Genomic DNA, 21,294 nt, shown 5'->3' on the forward strand with positions numbered 1-21,294 from the left:
TCTGTTGTAGCTGCACCAGACTCAGGTTCAGATAGGCCCTGCACTTCTGACATGTTTTTCTACATTTTCAATTACCCAGGGATGATTCTTGATGGTTATAGGAAGCAGGAGAATTTGCTGGACCATGAGGTTGCAGATTGTGACCAAATACAATTCTGTTGCTGCTTATGACTCATAGTATCTCATGGATGCCCAGTATTAAGCTGCTAGATCAGTTCTGAATCTGCCCCATTTATCATTCTGCAAGTGCCACACAAGACTGAGTGTGTCCTCAGTGCAAAGGCAGGACTTGGTCCATGCAAGAACTGTGCGGTGTTTACTCCTACCATCATGGACAGACGCATCGGTGACAGGAAGATTGGACAGGATGAGGTTTTCCCCATGTCGATTCTCTCACCACCAGCCGCAGAACAAATCTGGCAGATGTCCCTTCAGCCCATCAAGTTTGCACTGACAAATTACACTAAGTCTACACTAATCCCACTTTCCAGCACTTGGCCCATAGCCTTGAATATGTTGACATTTCAAGTGCTCCTTGACGTACTTTTGAAGGTTGAGAGGTTTCCGACTTCTACTACTCTTCCATGTAGTGCATTGCAGATTCCCACCGCACTTTGGGTGAGAAAATGTTTCCTGAAATCTCTTCTAACCCTCCTATCCCACACCTTAAAATTATGCTCCCAATATTGACCCTTCAATTAAGGGAAAAGCTGCATCCTGTCCACCCTGTCCATACCCTACATAATGTTCTGCACCTCAATCAGGTCTCCCCTCAGCCTTATCTGCTCTAAAGAAAACAACCTGAGCCGATCCAGCCTCTTTTCATAGCTCAAATGGTATATTGGCCTTCATAGCAAGAGGATTCGAGTTGAGGAGCACGGATTTCTGGATGCAATTATACAGGGCCTTGGCGAGGCCACACCTGGAATATTGTGTGCAGTTTTGGTCTGAGGAAGGATGACCTTGCTCTCAAGGGAGTGCAAGAGAAGGTTTACCAGACTGATTCCTGGGATGGCAGGACTGGCATACGAGGATAGATTGAAATGGTTCGAATTGTATTTGCTGGAATTCAGAAGAACGAAGGAGGATCTCATAGAAACCTATAAAATTTTAACAAGACTAGAAAGGGTAGGTGCAAGAAGGATATTCGCGATGGTGGGGCTGTCCACAACCAGATGCCACAGTCTGAGGATAGAGAATACAGAGTTTAGGACAGAGGAGAAATGTATTTACCAAGAGAGTGGTCAGCCTGTGGAACTCGCTACCACAGAAAGTAGTTGAGGCCAAAACATTCAAAAGATTTCAAGAAGCAGTTAGATACAGCACTTGAGGCAAAGGGGACTCAAAGGGTTTGGGGCAAGGCAGGATCAGGCTATTGAGTTGGATGATCAGACGTGATAATAATGAATGGTTGAGTAGGCTTGAAGGGCTGAATGGCCTCCTCCAGCTCCTATTTTCTATGTAACTCATCCGGATCTGAGCATTTGTCCACTTTTAAGCCCACCGAAACCTCCAATACCTTCTCACTCCCTATTGAATCATAGAATCACACAGCGCAGAAGAGACCCTTCGGCCCATTGAGTCTGCACCGACATGCGAGAAACACCTGAACTCCCACCTAATCCAATCTACTAGCATTTGGTCCATCGCCTTGAATGTTATGACATGCAACGTGCTCATCCAAGTACGTTTTAAAGGATGTGAGGCAACCCGCTTCTACCACCCCCCAAGGCAACACATTCCAGGCCATCATCACCCTGTGGGTAAAAAAGTTTTTCCTAACATTCCCCTAAAACTCTTGACCCTCATCTTGAACTATGTCCCCTTGTGAGGGGGAACAGCTGCTCCTGATCCACTCTGTTCATGTCCGTCATAACCTAGGCTCTGGTCAAGAAGCACATGACATGCATAGGCAGCTGGGATCAAGCGAATCCCTTGAAGAGTATAGGGGGTGTGGGAGTAGAGTTAAGGGAGAAATCAGGAGGGCAAAAAGGGGACACAAAATTGTTTTGGCAGATAAGGCAAAGGAGAATCCAAAGAGCTTCTACAAATACATAAAGGGCAAAGGAGTAACAAGGGAGAGAGTAGGGCCTCTTAAGGATCAACAAGTCATCTATGTGCGGATCCACAAGAGATGGGTGAGATCCTAAATGAATATTTCTCATCAGTATTTACTGTTGAGAAAAGCATGGATGTTAGGGAACTTGGGGAAATAAATAGTGATGTCTTGAGGAGTGTACATATTACAGAGAAGGGGGTGCTGGAAGTCTTAAAGCGCATCAAGATAGATAAATCCCCGGGACTTGATGAAGTGTATCCCAGGACACTTGAGGGAGGCGAGGGAGGAAATTGCGGGTCCCCCAGCCGAGATATTTGAATCATCGATAGTCACAGGTGAGGTGCCTGAAGATTGGAGAGTGGCAAATGTTGTGCCTTTGTTTAAAAAGGGCAGCAGGGAAAAGCCTGGGAACGACAGGCCAGTGAGCCTCACAGCTGTGGTGGGTAAATTGTTGGAAGGTATTTTGAGAGACAGGATCTACAGGCATTTAGAGAGGCAAGGACTGATTAGGGATAGTCAGCATGGCTTTCTGAGTGGAAAATCATGTCTCACAAATTTGATTGAGTTTTTTGAAGGGGTAACCAAGAAGGTAGTGCAGTTGATGTTGTCTACATGGACTTTAGCAAGGCCTTTGACAAGGTACCGCATGGTAGGTTGTCGCATAAAGTTAAATCTCACGGGATCCAGGGCGAGGTATCTAAATGGATACAAAATTGGCTTCTTGACAGAAGCCAGAGGGTGGTTGTAGAGAGTTATTTTTCAAACTGGAGGCCTGTGACCAGCGGTGTGCCTCAGGGATCAGTGCTGGGTCCACTGTTATTTGTCATTTATATTAATGATTTGGATGAAAATATAGGAGGCATGGTTAGTAAGTTTGCAGATGACACTAAGATTGGTGGCATGGTGGAGAGTGAGGAAGGTTATCTCCAATTGCAACGGGATCTTGATCAATTGGGCCAGTGGGCTGACGAATGGCAGATGGAGTTTAATTTAGACAAATGCGAGGTGATGCATTTTGGTAGATCGAACCAGGGCAGGACTTACTCAGTTAATGGTAGGGCATTGGGGAGAGTTACAGAACAAAGAGATCTAGGGGTACATGTTCATAGCTCCTTGAAAGTGGAGTCACAGGTGGACAGAGTGGTGAAGAAGGCATTCGGCATGCTTGGTTTCATCGGTCAGAACATTGAATACAGGAGTTGGAATGTCTTGTTGAAGTTGTACAAGACATTGGTAAGGCCACACTTGGAATACTGTGTGTAATTCTGGTCACCCTATTATAGAGAGGATATTATTAAACCAGAAAGAGTGCAGAAAAGATTTACTAGGATGCTACCAGGACTTGATGGATTGAGTTATAAGGAGGCTGGATAGACTGGGACTTTTTCCTCTGGAGCGTAGGAGGCTGAGGGGTGATCTTATAGAGGTCTATAAAATAATGAGGGGCACAGATCAGCTAGATAGTCAATATCTTTTCCCAAAGGTAGGGGAGTCTAAAACTAGAGGGCATAGGTTTAAAGGTGCGAGGGGAGAGATACAAAAGTGTCCAGAGGGGCAGTTTTTCACACAAAGGGTGGTGAGTGTCTGGAACAAGCTGCCAGAGGTAGTAGTAGAGATAGGTACAATTTTGTCTTTTAAAAAGCATTTAGATAGTTACATGGGTACAATGGGTATAGAGGGATATGGGCCAAATGCGGGCAATTGGGATTAGCTTACGGGTTTTAAATAAAAAGGGCGGCATGGACAAGTTGGGCTGAAGGGCCCGTTTCCATGCTGTAAACCTCTATGACTCTAGTGCACCTCGATCAGGTCATCTCTCAGTCTTCTCTGCTTCAACAAAAACCCAAGCCTACCCAACCTCTCTTAACTTAAATGTTCCATCCCAGGCAACATCCTGGTGAATATGCTCTGCACCCCCTCCAGTGCAATCACACCTTTCCCATAATTTGGCGACTAGAACTGCACAAAGTACTCTAGCTGTAGTTTCACCAAAGTTCTACACAACGCCAACATGACTTTCCTGCTTTTGTAATCTATCCTTCGATTGATAAAGGCATGTCCCATATGCCTTTTCTACCACCCTACTAACATGCCCTTCTGCCTTCAGAGATCTGTGGACAGTATCCTACCATTCATTCAGTACTTCCTCGTCAAATTACTCCTTCCAAAGTGTATCACCTCACACTTTTCAGGGTTAAATTCCACCTGCCACTGATCTGCCCATTTGACCATTCCGCCTATACCTTCTTGTAGCCAATGTCAAACGGTTCAAAAATCTCAATCGCTCTCCGAATTCTGTACCTACATCTTCCTTCTCGAGTGAAGACAGATGTCAAGTACTTGTTTAACACCCTACCAACATCCTCCAGCTCCGCGCAGATTGCCCCCTTGGTCACTACTCGTTCCCTGGTTATTTTCTTCCCTTTAATATACTTACAGAATATCTTGATTTTCTCCTTAATCTTATCCACCAGTGCTTTTTCATGCCCCCCTTTGCTCTCCTAATTGCTGCAAGCTCCTCCCTACACCTTTTATATTCCACTAAGGCCTCCGCTGATTTGCTCCCTTTGTACTTGCTAAAAGCCTCTCTTTTTTTTCCTTATCTAGCCTTGAATATCCTCGATAGCCAGAGTTATCTGGGCTTGCTGCTATATTTCACACTGAAGGGAAGATGTTGGGCCTGTACTCTCCTTTTTCAATGCACCCCACTTTCCCCCACTGCTCTGCTGTAGATTTTCCCACAACAAACTGTTCCCAGTTTACTTTGGCCAGATCCTGTCTTATTAAAATCTGCTTTCCCTCAATCCAAAAACATTTTTTTGCTGGCCATCTTTTTCCTTTTCCATAACAAACTTAAATCGTCCTGTGTTGTGGTTGCTATTGCGAAAAAGCTCCCCCACTGCCACCTTGAACATTGTAAGAGTTTTAACAACACCAGGTTAAAGTCCAACAGGTTTATTTGGTAGCAAATGCCATTAGCTTTCGGAGCGCTGCTCCTTCGTCAGATGGAGTGGAAATCTGCTCTCAAACAGGGCAGAGACACAAAATCAAGTTACAGAATACTGATTAGAATGTGAATCTCTATAGCCAACCAGGTCTTAAAGATACAGACAATGTGAGTGGAGGGAGCATTAAGCACAGGTTAAAGAGATGTGTATTGTCTCCAGACAGGGCAGCCAGTGAGATTCTGCAAGTCCAGGAGGCAAGCTGTGGGGTTACTGATAGTGTGACATAAACCCAACATCCCGGTTTAGGCCGTCCTCATGCGTGCGGAACTTGGCTATCAGTTTCTGCTCAGCAACTCTGCGCTGTCGTGTGTCGTGAAGGCCGCCTTGGAGAACGCTTACCCGAAGATCAGAGGCTGAATGCCCATGACTGCTGAAGTGCTCCCCCACAGGAAGAGAACAGTCTTGCCTGGTGATTGTCGAGCGGTGTTCATTCATCCGTTGCCGTAGTATCTGCATGGTTTCCCCAATGTACCATGCCTCGGGACATCCTTTCCTGCAGCATATCAGGTAGACATCGTTGGCCGAGTTGCAAGAGTAGGTACCGTGCATCTGGTAGATGGTGTTCTCACGTGAGATGATGGCATCCGTGTCGATGATCCGGCACGTCTTGCAGAGGTTGCTGTGGCAGGGTTGTGTGGTGTCGTGGTCACTGTTCTCCTGAAGGCTGGGTAGTTTGCTGCGGACAATGGTCTGTTTGAGGTTGTGTGGTTGTTTGAAGGCAAGAAGTGGGGGTGTGGGGATGGCCTTGGCGAGATGTTCGTCTTCATCAATGACATGTTGAAGGCTCCGGAGGAGATACCGGGGAAGTTTGACAAACATGGGACACGGTGGACAGAGTACCCTTCGTCGTCCAGTACTTCCCCAGAGCAGAGAAGGTACGGCATCTCCTCTGGAGCCTTCAACATGTCATTGATGAAGACGAACATCTCGCCAAGGCCATCCCCACACCCGCACTTCTTGCCTTCAAACAACCGCACAACCTCAAACAGACCATTGCCCGCAGCAACTACCCAGCCTTCAGGAGAACAGTGACCACGACACCACACAATCCTGCCACAGCAACCTCTGCAAGACGTGCCGGATCATCAACACGGATGCCATCATCTCACGTGAGAACACCATCTACCAGGTACATGGTACCTACTCTTGCAACTCGGCAAACGTGGTCTACCCGATACGCTGCAGGAAAGGATGTCCCGAGGCATGGTACATTGGGGAAACCATGCAGATGCTACGGCAACGGATGAATGAACACCGCTCGATAATCACCAGGCAAGACTGTTTTCTTCCTGTGGGAGAGCACTTCAGCAGTCACGGGCATTCAGCCTCTGATCTTTGGGTAAGTGTTCTCCAAGGTGGCCTTCACGACACACGACAGCGCAGAGTCGCTGAGCAGAAACTGATAGCCAAGTTCCGCACGCATGAGGACGGCCTAAGCCGGGATGTTGGGTTTTTGTCACACTATCTGTAACCCCCACAGCTTGCCTCCTGGACTTGCAGAATCTCATTGGCTGTCCTGTCTGGAGACAATACACATCTCTTTAACCTGTGTTTAATGCTCCCTCCACTCACATTGTCTGTATCTTTAAGACCTGGTTGGCTGTAGAGATTCGCATTCTAATCAGTATTCTGTAACTTGATTTTGTGTCTCTGTGCCCTGTTTGAGAGCAGATTTCCACTACATCTGACGAAGGAGCAGCGCTCCGAAAGCTAATGGCATTTGCTACCAAATAAACCTGTTGGACTTTAACCTGGTGTAGTTAAAACTCTTACTGTGTTTACCCCAGTCCAACGCCGGCATCTGCACACCTTGATCATTGTCCAGCTTCGTTCCCCAGAATAGTTCCAGCACTGTGCCACCCCTTGTTGGACCTTCAACATAGTGACATAAGAAGCTCTCCTGAATACATTTCAAGACATTTGCCCCCTCTAAACCCTTTAACATTATGACTACACCAACTGTGGTAATATAATCAGGGCCTAGTTTTAAGACCAATTAAATTGGATATCCTAAATTAAAGAATGGGGCATATTCAAATCAAACACTGTCAAACCTCGGGCAGGCCAGACTTGACTAAAGTCAAATACACAAAGACACAGAAACATGTCTGGGCCTGTCCCATCAATCACCCAAAGATCTCACGCTCTATTGAGACCCAGCAGGAGATCACCACACCCTTTGAAAAGCATCGGCCTATTATTAGAAGCCCAGATCCGGCCAGATTTTCTGTCACCTAGAGTTCCTGCAGTTACCTTATCTGGCAACAGGTTGTATGTAAGCAACACCATGGGGATGGACACCTGGGGGCGAACCCCGGTGTCCTGTCAGGCAGACATCAAGAAACCCACTGGGTATTGGGACCCCCCCCCCCCCCCCCCCCCCCCTCTCCTGAGACCTCAGTGGTCGGAAGCCAGAGAAGTTTCTGGAAAGGTGGGGAGGGAGGGGGATAAAGGTACACATCTCAGGCCAGCAGCGAAGACTTGATGAGGAAGGTGACCTTGACCATCCGGAAGACTGATCAGAGAAGGAAGGAAGGAAGAAGCTGCCATCGAGACTCACCTTTGTGATGACTGACCAGAGGGACTCAAAGAATCGGGCCCGCAGTCTAACCAAACAATCTTTGCGGATAGTATACTTGAATCTGGGGTATCCTCTTGTTTTATACGGGTAATTTAAGGGTTAATATATTAATAAACTTATTGAACCTTTACTTTGTCCATCTTGCAAATAAGGGCACCGGGGTAAAACCTTAAGTGAACTGGCCGAAAGTATGGGAGAATTAACAGGTACAACACAACTAATGTTGGGGAAGTTGAAATCCCCTAATATAATTACCCTATTATTATTTTTACACACCTTAGTGAATTGTCTACATATCTGCTCCCCTATTGCTGACTGTTTGGGGGCCTATGATACACTTCCAGCAATGTGACTGCCCCCTTTTTAGACCTAACCTGTACCCACAAAGCCTCATTTGAAGGCCTTCCCAAGATATAGTTTTTCTATGTTTCTATTTTTAAGAGACTCCTGGATGAGTACATGGGACTTAATAGGATGGAGGGTTATAGGTTGGCCTAAAAGGTAGGGATATGTTCGGCACAACTTGTGGGACCAAAGGGCCTGTTTTGTGCTGTAGTTTTTCTGTTTCTTTCCCTGTTTCTATGTATGTGGCCTGCACAGTGGCAAGTGGTTAGCACGGCTATCTCACAGTGGCAGGGATCTAGGTTCAATTCCAGTTTCAGGTGACTGTATGGAGTCTGTACTTCTCCAGCTATCTGCGTGGATTTCCTCCGGGTGCTCTGATTTCCTCCCACAGTCCAAAGATGTGCAAGTTATGTGGATTGGCCATGCTGAATTGCCCCCTTAGTGTCCAAAGATGTATAGGTTAGAATCATAAAATCCCCGCAATGCAGGAGGTCATTTGGCCTGCACTGACAACAATCCCAACAGGCCTTATCCCTTAACCCCGCATATTCATCCTACTAATCCCCCTGCAACCAAGGGGCAATTTAGAAATAGAAGTCATAGAAACCCTACAGTGCAGTAACAGGCCATTCGACCCATCGAGTCTGCACCGACCACAATCCCACCCTGGCGCTACTCCCATATCCCTACATATTTACCAGCTAATCCCTCGAACCTACACATCTCAGGACACTAAGGGGCAATTTTAGCATGGCCAATCAACCTAACCCGCACATCTTTGGACTGTGGGAGGAAACCGGAGCACCCGGAGGAAACCCACGCAGACACGAGGAGAATGCGCAAACTCCACACAGACAGTGACCCAAGCCAGGAATCGAACCCAGGTCCCTGGAGCTGTGAAGCAGCAGTGCTAACTACTGTGCTACCGTGCTGCCCCACATGGCAAATCCGCCTAACCTGTACATCTCTGGAGTCTGGGAGGAAACTGGAGCACCCGGAAGAAGCCCACGCAGACGCAGGGAGAATGTGTGAAGTTTGCACAGCCACCCAAGGTCAGAATTAAACCTGGGTCCCTGGTGTTGTGAGACAGAAGTGCTAACCACTGTGCCACCCACATATATCTTCCAAGGGTCTTCAAATGAGGCATTAGGTGGATTAGCCATGGTAAATGCGTGGAGTTACAGGGATAGGGCAGGGGCTGACCCTTCCGAAAATGCTTTTTCGGAGTGTGTAAATCCGCTGGGCCGAATGGCTTCCTTCTGCACTGCAAGGATTCTATGGTCCTATATCATCCCTCCTTACTGCAGTAACTGACTCCTTAATTAATAATTAGTCCAAAGATGTGCGGGTTAGGTTGATTGGCCATGTTAAAAATTGCCCTTAGTGTCCCAAGATGTGTAGGTTAGAGGGATTAGTGGGTAAATATATAGGCATATGGGGGTAGGGCCTGGGTGGGATTGTGGTCGGTGCAGACTCGATGGGCCGAATGGCCTCTTTCTGTACTGTAGGGTTTCTATGATTATGCAACACCACCTCTTCTCTTTACCTCCTCCCGTCTCGCATGAAGATCCTATCCCCTGGAATGTTGAGTTGCCAGTCCTGCCCCTCCCTCAACCACGTCTCTATGATGGCAATATGTCAACTCACCAGTCTTACTTACAATACTCATAGCATTAAAGTATAGGCCATCCAGCCTCATCATATTCCCTTGGAACTCAACATGGCTGAACTCCTGTGTCTTGGTTCCTTTACTGTAGTATGCTGTGCTCCTATTTTACGAACGCTGTGTGTCCCCCCTCCCCCTGCCGAAGTAGTCTAAACTCCTCCCAACAACACTAGCAAACTCACCTGCATGAATGTTGGCCCCATTCTGGTTTAGGTGCAGTCTGTCCCGCTTGTACATGTCGCACCTTTCCCAGAAACGGTCCCAGAGATCCAGGAATCTAAAAGCCTCCCTCCTGCATCAACTCTTGAGCCACGCATTCATCTGTCCTATTCTCCTATTTTTGTACTTGCTAGCACATGCCACTGGGAATAATCCAGAGATTACAATCTTTGAGGTGCTGCTTTTTAATCTGCTCCCTGAATTCCTGGTTCAAGATCTCATCCTTCATTCTACCTATATTAGGGCCAACATGTACCACGACCTGGCTTATCCTCCTTTAGGATACACTGCAGCCTTTCAGTGACAAACCTGGCCCTGGTCCCAGGGAGGCAACTCACCATTCTGGAGTCACATCTGCAGAAATGTCTGTCTGTTCCCCTAACTAACGAATCCCCGATCACTATCACTCCTTCTTCCATCCCTCCTGCACGGTCAAGCCACTGGGGCTGCCAAAAGCTTGGCCCTGACTGCACTTTCTTCAGGGACCAGTGCCTTCATCAGCTTCTAAAATGGGACCCTAGTGTACTCCTGCATTACCTGTCTGTTTCACTTTGGACTGCCTGGTGGTTACCCCTCTTTTCCTTGAGCTGCAGTGTGACCACCTCTTTAAATGTGCTATCCACATAACTCTCAGTCTCGCAGATGTACTACAGTGTTTTCAGCCACGAATCAAGCTCTGAAACCTGGGGCTCGCAGTCGGGAGCACTTCCTGCACGTGGTCTTCTCGGATGCCGGTATGGTCCATGACTTCCCACATACGTCTTGCAGGGCTCAGCCAGTAGTAGTGTAGTAGAAGTAGTAGTCAGTAGAAGTAGTAGTCAGTAGTAGTGCTAGCAAGCCACACTTGGTGATGGACATTAATGTTGCAGCCAGAGAAAATTGCACCCTCGCTACTCTGTGACATTCAACGTGAAGGAGCACTGATTCATCAGCTGAGAGAGGACAGTAGGTGGCAGCCAGTAGAAAGTTTTTTTTTAATAGAAACCCTACAGTGCAGAAGGAGGCCATTCGGCCCATCGAGTCTGCACCGACCACAATCCCACCCAGGCCCTACCCCCACATATTTACCCGCTAATCCCTCTAACCTATGCATCTCAGGACTCTAAGGGGCAATTTATAACCTGGCCAATCAACCTAACCCGCACATCTTTGGACTGTGGGAGGAAACCGGAGCACCCGGAGAAAACACACGCAGACACTAGGAGAATGTGCAAACTCCACACAGACAGTGACCCGAGCCGGGAATCGAACCCGGGACCCTGGAGCCGTGAAGCAGCAGTGCTAACCACTGGAGCTGTGAAGCAGCAGTGCTAACCACTGCGCTACCGTGCCGCCGATTTTCTTGCCCATGTTTAACCTGATTCCACGAGACTAATAGGATCTAAAGTTAAAGTTGATGACTTCCAGGCCATACCACTGTGCGGTCATCTCCAATAGATCTAGCTTGCTGGAGGAAGAGGACATACCCAATAATGGAGATATTTGGGCTACTGGTGGTAAGGTATGATTTGATGAGTACGATTGTTTCATGCTCTTGCTGGACTGTCGGACAGCTTTCCCAATTATGGCATAAGGTCCCCGAATTTTAGTGACTTTGTGGGGTTGACGAGGTAGTGCGTGTTTTTGTTGTTTCTCGTGATTAGGCCGTTGCTGGGTGGCTTGAGCAGTTTTATTTCTTTCTGCAGCTATTTGACACAACTGAGTGGCTTGCCAGGCCATTTCAGAGGGTAATTAAGAGTCAATCATGTTGCTGCGAATCTGGAGTCATGTAGGTCAATGTAGAGCAGTACAGCTGGGATGGCAGATTTCTTTCTCTCAATGATATGCATGAACCAGATGAATTTGTTTCATGATCACCACTACTGAGACTCACTTTTTTAATTCCAGATTTACTAATTAACTAAATGTAAATATATCCGCTTGAATACAAGAAACTAAGGAATTTTTAAAAAGATGCTAATATTGTGGAGCACACTACCGGTTATTGATTAAATTAGAGACAATGTTGACATTTAAGAATTGATTAGGTAGTAAAGCAGAAACACAAAGGGACCTGGGAGTCATTGTTCAAGATTCTCTTACGGTTAACGTGCAGGTTCAGTCGGCAGTTAGGAAAGCAAATGCAATGATAGCATTCATGTCGAGAGGGCTAGAATACAAGAGCAGGGATGTACTTCTGAGGCTGTATAAGGCTCTGGTCAGACCCCATTTGGAATATTGTGAGCAGTTTTGGGCCCCATATCTAAGGAAGTGCTGGCCTTGGAAAGGGTCCAGAGGAGGTTCACAAGAATGATCCCTGGAACGAAGAGCCTGTTGCAAGAGGAATGGTTGAGCACTCTGGGTCTGTACTCGTTGGAGTTCAGGAGGATGAGGGGGGATCTTACTGAAACTTACAGGATACTGCGAGGCCTGGATAGAGTGGACGTGAAGAGCATGTTTCCACTAGTAGGAAAAACTAGAACCTCAGGCTAAAGGGACGATCCTTTAAAACAGACATGAGGAGGAATTTCTTCAGCCAGAGAGTGGTGAATCTGTGGAACTCTTTGCTGCAGGAGGTGTGGAGGCCGGGTCATTGAGTGTCTTTAAGACAGAGATAGATAGGCTCTTGATTATTGAGGGGTTCAGGGGTTATGGGGAAAAGGCAGGAGAATGGGGATGAGAAAAATATCAGCCATGATTGAATGGCGGAACAGACTCGATGGGCCGAGTGGCCTAATTCTGCTCCTATGTCTTATGGTCGATAACTATGGGGAATGAAGGAGATATGTAAACAGTATGACAGCAGTCCTAATCCATATACCCAATGTAGAGAACAAACACAGCATTGATAGTTGGGTTGAATTAACTTTGTGTTGTATATCTAGGTAATTTCTTAAAACTTGAAAATGCCAAACCCCACATTGTTTTAATAAACAATGTCTTAAAGTAATTTTAACTTAATTCTGCTGACTCACCCTGGCTCATTCAAACTGCAGTCATCCACATGAGTGTATAGAGTTGTCCAGTTTTGTCCATCTTTGGAAACTTGAAAAACCCAGTTCCTCAGGGCAGACCGACCATAACCACGTGCATGTCGCAAAGTATAAGCTAATGGGATCACCCAAAGTCCAAGGTCAATAGCAAACCAAGCATTCTTATCATCATTTGTATGGCAATTAAGGGCGGAGCTGTCACGACTTAGAATATCTTCCAATCGTCCATATGGCAAATTTCTTCCTTCTGATGATGTTACAACTACCAAGCCATAAGCTGCAGGATTCACCCACTCGTATGCAGTTCTGAAATGCAAAATTACGATTTTTTTGATGAAAAAAGAAATTCAACAAATATCCTAAAATTGTTCTTGTATTATCAACAGGACATTATTCCTGTTATCTGTATTACTTGTGTTGTATCAATTCCATACTCTGAAAACGAATGCACCATAATTTAGTTGATACACTTAGCAAACATTTCCACTGATAAACGTTTCACTAGGTTATAAATCACATCATGGAAGAGGTTTTCAAACAGCGCTGCACATCAGTTATTGTTACTCTCTGGTACAAAACTGAAGAAATGTGTGACTATCACAAAGAACTTTCAAGAGGAGCCTGAGAGTCAAGTATACAATTATGCACCATGCAGGAAGAATGGGAAATCATGCTGACAGTAGGCAGGATTTTACGGCCTCGCTTGTCCAAAAAGGTGGGACGGTAAAATTCCGGCCAATATCTTGAAATCAAAGCACCTTCAAAAATAATAATCTATTCCAGGAATTATGGCAGGTGGGCACATGCGCTCCTGTTGGGGGGGTGGCGCAGACTGACGAAATGCAACAAAATATCTGAATGTCTATGTACAAAAATATCCACCAGTGAGCAAACCTTCCCCAAGGAAATTTTGGCACATGCTCCATAGCCTTGTAATATTTCATAAATATAGCAGTTTTTCTTTTGGGAATTACATTCAAGTCATTATCTCAAATTCAAAAATTTCAAACTTACCTGGCATTTGTCCCAATCCAGTAAATTATTCCATTTTCATCAAAGTTATGCTGGTGCCGGAAAGTAAACGTTTGCCCTTCACGTAACTTACGTACAAATACAAAGGTTGATCTGTCAAAGTCATACCATTGTTTTGCCACCTGAACCAAAAAAATTAAATTAGAACTAAAATATGTTACATATTCACTGATTCTTTAATATTTGGAACCTTAAAATGTTAATTTTTGGAATAGTTATATCACATTGTTTACCATTTTCAAAAGATACTGCTCTAAAGATTCAACAGTGGCCAGTGGTTCCATTTTGAGCATTCTTCCAGTTCTGTCGATCAATGATGTCTCTCCGGGAGCACGTTCCAATCTAAACCTCAGCCTTCTCGTCAGGATCTTGGAGGGAGGAAAAACAGTCTGTAAACAGATCGGTAGAATATCACCTGAACTTTAAACTCATAGTAAACTGCAACACATTATCACATGACTGCTTTTAAATTTCATTTAAAATTATCACTCAACAGTAATTGTTAACATTGTCAGCTAGAAGTCTGAAGCAGAAAAGAATTGAGTAGTTTGGAATATGACTGTGGGGAATTTGAATTATCAAATATTCACGGTTCTCATACCTGCAAGTTGTAAGAAGAGCCAGGGGTATCATACAGATGAAGAGACAGCCTCTCAATAGATTCTAACACTGCTATTAGCTTCCGAACAAGGGCAACAGCTGGCTGACTAAAAAGAAAACACATTTTGTTACAAAGCCAAAAGAATTTTTAAAAATGCATTTCTTAATTTAATAAAAGCCCCACTTACCTTTCTTCATCTTCATTTTCACTGAATGCAGTTTTGAAGACATTTATTCGCTCCATCAGTTGACTACAATCTTGTTTCACATCTAAGTCTACATTCTACAGTGAAAGAGAGTGAGTGAATATTGTAAACTACAAAATTGATCCAAAATAAACAAGTGCTTTTTTACAATCCCATACTAACATTGTTGAGTACAGTAAGAAGTGCTTGCACTAGTCCACTGCTGCACATCTCATAAGGCGAGATTGTGTTTTCATCCTTTAGTAGTACAATCAAATTTTCGAGAGCAGTTTTCATTAAATCTCTCCATGTAGCCTCTCCATCCACACCCTGCAACACAAAAACCATTGCCTTTTTCATGAAATGTTTACTGTTCAACGAAGTCTTCTCAATTATTGATTATTTGGTCTAAATTTTTAACTTGGGAAATCCTCCCCCAAATGTAAATGAGAAGCATGATTTTTACGTGCCAGCCAAGAAATGTGCGGACATGCTGGAGTTCACAATGTCAGTCAAACTTTCAAAATAGTAAGTCATTGTGACAACAACTCACAAACACTGGTCCTTGAAGTGAATGCGCGGGGTAGTAACCTGTATGCTTCTACAGGATTTAAAAGCCTGCAGCAGCTTAGCACAGGTAGCACACCAAAAGACAAGTTTTCAGCAACTCTGAAAGCTCAGCCAGAAAGACATCATAGCTCTGTAGGACTCGGGAAGGAAAAATGCATACTCTTCAATGAGGCTACAGCAGTTTTTCTGAACCAAGTTAACCAAAACACTGAGGTAGTGCATGGATTATACAATGCGCCACAACAGCAACACATCAGTGGTGAGGGCAATTATTGCCAACTGGATAATTACCTTGCTGGGGTGAAGTAAAATGATTGAGCCGAACTTTCAAAATATGCACCAAAATGAGCTGTGCAAAGCAATCAGCTGCTTACCATAAAATAGGCATGAGGCAGCAGGGTTGCCCTCATGCCCCAGCCTCAACTATTTTCATAGAATTCATAGAAACCCTACAGTGCAGAAGGAGGCCATTCGGCCCATCGAGTCTGCACCGACCACAATGCTGATAGCCCAACCTGACTATCAAAGAATGCAGCCCAATAGTCCAGAGCAATTAACTACAAGGTGAAGATATCCTCCCCCAAATTATTCCGTATGTTGAGGGAGTTACCGAGTTTATTAGGAAAACAACACGGGCCAGCTGCAGGTTCTTTACAACATTCTGCTTCCCTCATCCTGGTACCAAAGTACCAGTCAAGAAATTAAGAGCCCAACCTGACTCTTTATATGAACTCAATTCCTCAGCAACCTATTTCAATCCCTCAGCTACCTCCAAGTGCGTCCGAGGCAAAAGTAGCAAGGTTCATCTCTATTTAGTCTTGTTTGGGTTTCGAAATGCTCACCATAATTCACTTAAACCATCCCTCTACAGCAATAGGTCAGAGATATCAAGGTTGGGAAGGAGAAAAACAAGCCAGCGAGCATAGTACTTACAGGGTGCGGAACATAAAACATTACTGACCAAAGGGTCAGGAGATTTTATCCATTAGCTGCAAAGCTTGGAGTCCCAGATCACATAAGCCCTGCTTTTAAAAGATGGACAATTATGTGGAAATCACAGGAGACACTGTGCAGTGGATTGCCATTCCATGAATATCCTATGGATACGTTCGTAGCACAGCTGGAGTAGCTTTAGGGAGATCAGCATTGACCCACCCATAACAAAAACTCAAAAGCAAAATATGATTATTTGACAAACATTTGTATTGGTATTTGGATTTTAATTAAAATGTTCCAAAAAGTGACAGCAATATTTACTTCCCCAAAATTATATTCAGCAGAAATGTAAAGAAGGGCAATTCCAAATTCAGGTATCTGGAAATGTGAATTTTACTTACTTGTCTGTTAGCATGCAGCTCCCATGCACTCTCAAGTTGTGTAGCTATGTTTCGCAATGTGACCACCACTCCTCGAGGCATACTTTCTACAGCCTTAAAATGATCGTCATATAAATCTCTGGCCATGGTTCGCACCTGCAAAAATTATTTTTCTCTTAAAATCAACATAATATATTTTCCATATTCAATAGGGATGTACATATAAAGGGGTTAATTCTTTTTCTCGAGGTAATATATTAGCACATATAGAGAATTTGTTAACGAATAAGAAACGTGGCTGATTCTCAAATAGCCTCTGAAATGAAGGGCAGTCAGGGATCAGCAATAAATGCTGGCCCAGCCAGCAATGTCCACATCTTGTAAAGTGAATTTTAAAGAGAGTCAGCATAAATAGATCAATTTTAAACTGTAATTAGTGGGGTGCCACAGGGATCTACGCTGTGTCCTCAAAGGTTTACAAGCTCCATTAATGACTTGCCTGAAAAGACTTGGAGCCAAATTTGCTGAAATAACAAAAATAGATAGGAAAGCAAGTTGCGAAGAGGACAAAAAGAGTCTAAAAAGGGTCAAAAAAGGGTCACTGATGGGTGGGCAAAAATTTGGCAGTTGGAATATAATATGGGAAAATGGAAGATTGTCCAAGATGTAGAAAAGCAGATTATTATTTCAATGCAGAGATGGCATAATGCTGCAGAACAGGAGGATCTGGATGTCCTTGTATATGAACCACAAAAAGTTAGTAAGTGAATACAGCAAATAAAAAGGAAGACAAATGGAACGTTAGCCTTTGTTGCAAGGGGGATGGAGTATAAAAGTAGGAACGTCTTGCATTGGTGAGGCTACACCAATGAAGATGCCATCTCTGCATTTAAATAATAATCTGCTTTTTTACATCTTGGACAATCTTCCATTTTCCCACATTATATTTCAACTGCCAAATTTTTGCCCACCCATCAGTGACCCTTTTTAGACCCTTTTTGTCCTCTTCACAACTTGCTTTCCTATTTTTGTTTCTTCATTGAAATACCACATAGTTTTGGTCTCCTTATCCAAGAAGGCATACACTTGCATTTGGAGGCAATTGAGAGAAGGTTTATTTGAATCATTCCCGGATTGAAGGGATTGCCTTAGGAAGAAGGGACATGCAGGTTGGGTCTGCACTCACTGGAGTTTAGAAGAAGAGAGGGAAGATGCTGAAAGGATGGCCATCCTTGGAACTGACAACTGGGGTAGTATTAAATTGGGTGCAAGTAGGACTCCAGAATGGTAGCCTGCCTACCTGGTGCTGGGGTACTGGATGTCTCCGAGCGGATAGGAGGCATATTAAAAGGGGAGGATAAAGAAACGGATGTCATTGTACACATTGGTGCAAATGGCGTAGATAGGAAGAGCAGGGGGATTCTACGAGAGCAATTCAGGGAGTTGGGAAATAGGCTAAAAAGTAGGGCCTCCAGGGTGGCAATCTCTGGGCTGCTCCCAATGCCTCGTGCCAGTGAGGCTAGGAATAGGGAGATAGTACAATTGAACCCTTGGCTAAAGGACTGGTCCAGGAGGGAGGGCTTCATATTCCTGGGTCACTGGGAAGTTTTCAAGAGAGGAGGGCACCTGTACAAGAAGGACGGGTCACAACTAAATTGGACGGGCACGAATGTCCTGGCTGGGAGTTTTGCTAGTGCAGTTCGGGTGGGTTTAAACTAATATGGCAGGGGGGTGGGGATCAAAAAATTATGTCTACAAGTGTAGAGGCTGGGGACAAGCTTGGGGCCAGGACAAGGCTCGCAAAGAAGAAGAGCACTCTGAGGGAGGATGACCTCACTGGGCCTGGAGTGCTTCTACTTCAATGCAAAGAGTGTAGCAGGTAAGACAGATGAACTTAGGGCCTTAATGCTTACGAGGAATTTGGATGTGGTTGCGGTGACAGAGACTTGGTTGAAAGAGGGACAGGACTGGCAACTGAATATTCCGGGGTACAAGTGTTTTAGGCGAGACAGAGGAGGGGCCAAAAGAGGTGGGGGAGTAGCAGTATTAGTTAGAGAGCATATTACAGGCTGGACTTGCGGATAGCGAAGAGCATTGTCGGGCAATACAGCAGGATATAGATAGGCTGGAAAATTGGGCGGAGAGGTGGCAGATGGAGTTTAATCTGGATAAATGCGAAGTGATGCATTTTGGAAGAAATAATGTAGGGAGGAGTTATGCAATAAATGGCAGAGTCATCAGGAGTATAGAAACACAGAGGGACCTAGGTGTGCAAGTCCACAAATCCTTGAAGGTGGCAACACAGGTGGAGAAGGTGGTGAAGAAGGCATATGGTATGCTTGCCTTTATAGGACGGGGTATAGAGTATAAAAGCTGGAGTCTGATGATGCAGCTGTATAGAACGCTGGTTAGGCCACATTTGGAGTACTGCGTCCAGTTCTGGTCGCCGCACTACCAGAAGGACGTGGAGGCGTTAGAGAGAGTGCAGAGAAGGTTTACCAGGATGTTGCCTGGTATGGAGGGTCTTAGCTATGAGGAGAGATTGGGTAAACTGGGCTTGTTCTCCCTGGAAAGACGGAGAATGAGGGGAGATCTAATAGAGGTGTACAAGATTATGAAGGGTATAGATAGGGTGAACAGTGGGAAGCTTTTTCCCAGGTCGGAGGTGACGATCACGAGGGGTCACGGGCTCAAGGTGAGAGGGACGAAGTATAACTCAGATATCAGAGGGATGTTTTTTACACAGAGGGTGGTGGGGGCCTGGAATGCGCTGCCAAGTAGGGTGGTGGAGGCAGACACGCTGACATCGTTTAAGACTTACCTGGATAGTCACATGAGCAGCCTGGGAATGGAGGGATACAAATGATTGGTCTAGTTGGACCAAGGAGCGGCACAGGCTTGGAGGGCCGAAGGGCCTGTTTCCTGTGCTGTACTGTTCTTTGTACAGCGGTACAGAGGGAGGACAATTCAGAGGGGTCGTGTAACGAGTCACTGTGGGTGGAGCTCAGAAACAGGAAGGGCGCAGTCACTATGTTGGGGGTATACTACAGGCCCCCCAATAGCCCAAGGGAAGTGGAAGAACGGATATGTCAGGAGATAATGGATAGGTGGAGGAAAAATAGGGCTGTTGAAGTGGGAGACTTCAATTTCCCTGGTATAGACTGGAAATCGCGTAGGGCTGGGAGTCTGAATGGGGAGGCATTTGTAAAATGCGTACAGGAAGGTTCTTTGGAACAATATTTAGATAGCCCGACTAGAGAGGGGGGCTATACTGGACCTAGTACTAGGGAATGAGCCCGGTCAGGTCTTCAAAGTTTCGGTAGGGGAACATGTGGCATAAAGTGACCACAATTCTGTTAGCTTTAGGATAGTGATGGAAAAGGATGAGTGGTGTCCCAAGGGTAAGGTGTTGGATTGGGGGAAGGCTAACTTTAGTGGGATTAGGCAGAAATTGGCAGCTGTTGATTGGGAGAGGTTGTTTGAGGGTAAATCCACATCTGTGCCTGTAGAAAAGGATAGGAAGGGTAGGATTCGAGAACCATGGATAACCAGGGAAATTGAGGGATTGGTCAAAAAGAAAAGACATTAGGTCCAGGCAGCTAAAAACGGAGGGAGCTCTGGAGGAATACAAAGAAAGTAGGAAAGAACTCAAACGGGGAATTAGAAGGGCAAAAAGGGGTCACGAAATGTCCTTGGCAGACAGGATTAAGGAGAATCCCAAGGTATTTTATTCATACGTTAGGAACAAAAGGGTTGTCAGGGAAGAAAATCGGACCTCTCAGGGACAAAAGTGGGGAATTATGCTTAGAGCCCAAAGAAGTAGGGGAGATCCTAAATGAACACTTTGCGTCGATATTCACAAAGGAGAGGGATGTGTTGACTAGGGGTGTCTCGGAGGGGAGTGTTGACCCGTTAGAGAAAATCTCCATTACAAGGGAGGAAGTGTTAGGTTTTTTAGGGAATATAAAGACTGACAAATCCCCAGGGCCTGATGGAATCTATCCAAGGCTGCTCAGGGAGACGGGAGATGAAATCGCTGGGCCTCTGACGCAAATCTTTGTCTCGTCACTGGACTCAGGTGAGGTCCCAGAGGATTGGAGGATAGCTAATGTGGTCCTGTTATTTAAGGGGGGGGGGGGCAGAGAGAGACAGAATTCCATGTAAAATATTCAGACACAAAATAAAAAATCTTAAGCACCTAAGCTATACAATAGCTGCAATGTTCGCCCCTACTCAAAGAAAGATCAAAGACCTCAGAAGAAACAAAGTTTGCAAATATTAGATTCTCAGCATGTTACCGAGTACAATACCTCACACAGTCACTAATTTTTAAAAATGTATGATATGCTGAACATCTTTACTTTCATCATAATTAAAATGCTTATTTTCTATTTTCAGAATGTCAGAATTGTAAATCTCCAATTGTAGCTTTGCTCCTGGAATAAAATTCAATCTTCCTATCTTCAATAAAATATGGGCTAACATTAAGAAGCTAATGCTTATCATAAATGGTATTTCTGTTCTTCTTAATATTGAAATATAATTTACATTATTTTGTTGCATATAAACTTGCCTTCTGTTTAGTTTTCTCCAGCTTCGATTTCAGTTTTCTTCCTCTTTTGCCAGTCCAGCCAGCTACAAATTCTGATCCTTCAAGACAAGAAATGAGCTTTAAATCAAATAATTCTTCTTTCCAACCAAAAGGCCTGCACTTATGTCATGTCTTTCACAAACATATCAT

At 44.9% G+C, this 21,294-nt stretch overlaps 1 protein-coding gene across 10 annotated transcripts in view; it reads right to left on the reverse strand.

Moving 5' to 3' along the window:
* Nucleotides 1-21,294, reverse strand: part of hectd1 (HECT domain containing 1) — a 133,302-nt gene that overhangs the window by 42,711 nt on the left and 69,297 nt on the right. For 5 of the 10 annotated variants that reach the window (XM_078233680.1, XM_078233675.1, XM_078233678.1 and 2 more), the window contains exons 15-22: nucleotides 21,127-21,203; nucleotides 16,575-16,709; nucleotides 14,851-14,997; nucleotides 14,671-14,765; nucleotides 14,484-14,589; nucleotides 14,116-14,250; nucleotides 13,865-14,004; nucleotides 12,833-13,156 (exon numbers count right to left, since the gene is read on the reverse strand). In XM_078233680.1, coding sequence (XP_078089806.1) covers nucleotides 12,833-13,156; nucleotides 13,865-14,004; nucleotides 14,116-14,250; nucleotides 14,484-14,589; nucleotides 14,671-14,765; nucleotides 14,851-14,997; nucleotides 16,575-16,709; nucleotides 21,127-21,203 — 1,159 coding nt within the window. Of the gene's footprint in view, nucleotides 1-12,832; nucleotides 13,157-13,864; nucleotides 14,005-14,115; nucleotides 14,272-14,483; nucleotides 14,590-14,670; nucleotides 14,766-14,850; nucleotides 14,998-16,574; nucleotides 16,710-21,126; nucleotides 21,204-21,294 lie in introns of all 10 variants that reach the window. The other 5 variants (XM_078233679.1, XM_078233674.1, XM_078233677.1 and 2 more) reach the window with 1 other exon arrangement.

Source organism: Mustelus asterias, chromosome 18 (assembly GCF_964213995.1).
Source record: "Mustelus asterias chromosome 18, sMusAst1.hap1.1, whole genome shotgun sequence".
NCBI classification, from domain to species: Eukaryota; Metazoa; Chordata; class Chondrichthyes; order Carcharhiniformes; family Triakidae; genus Mustelus; species Mustelus asterias.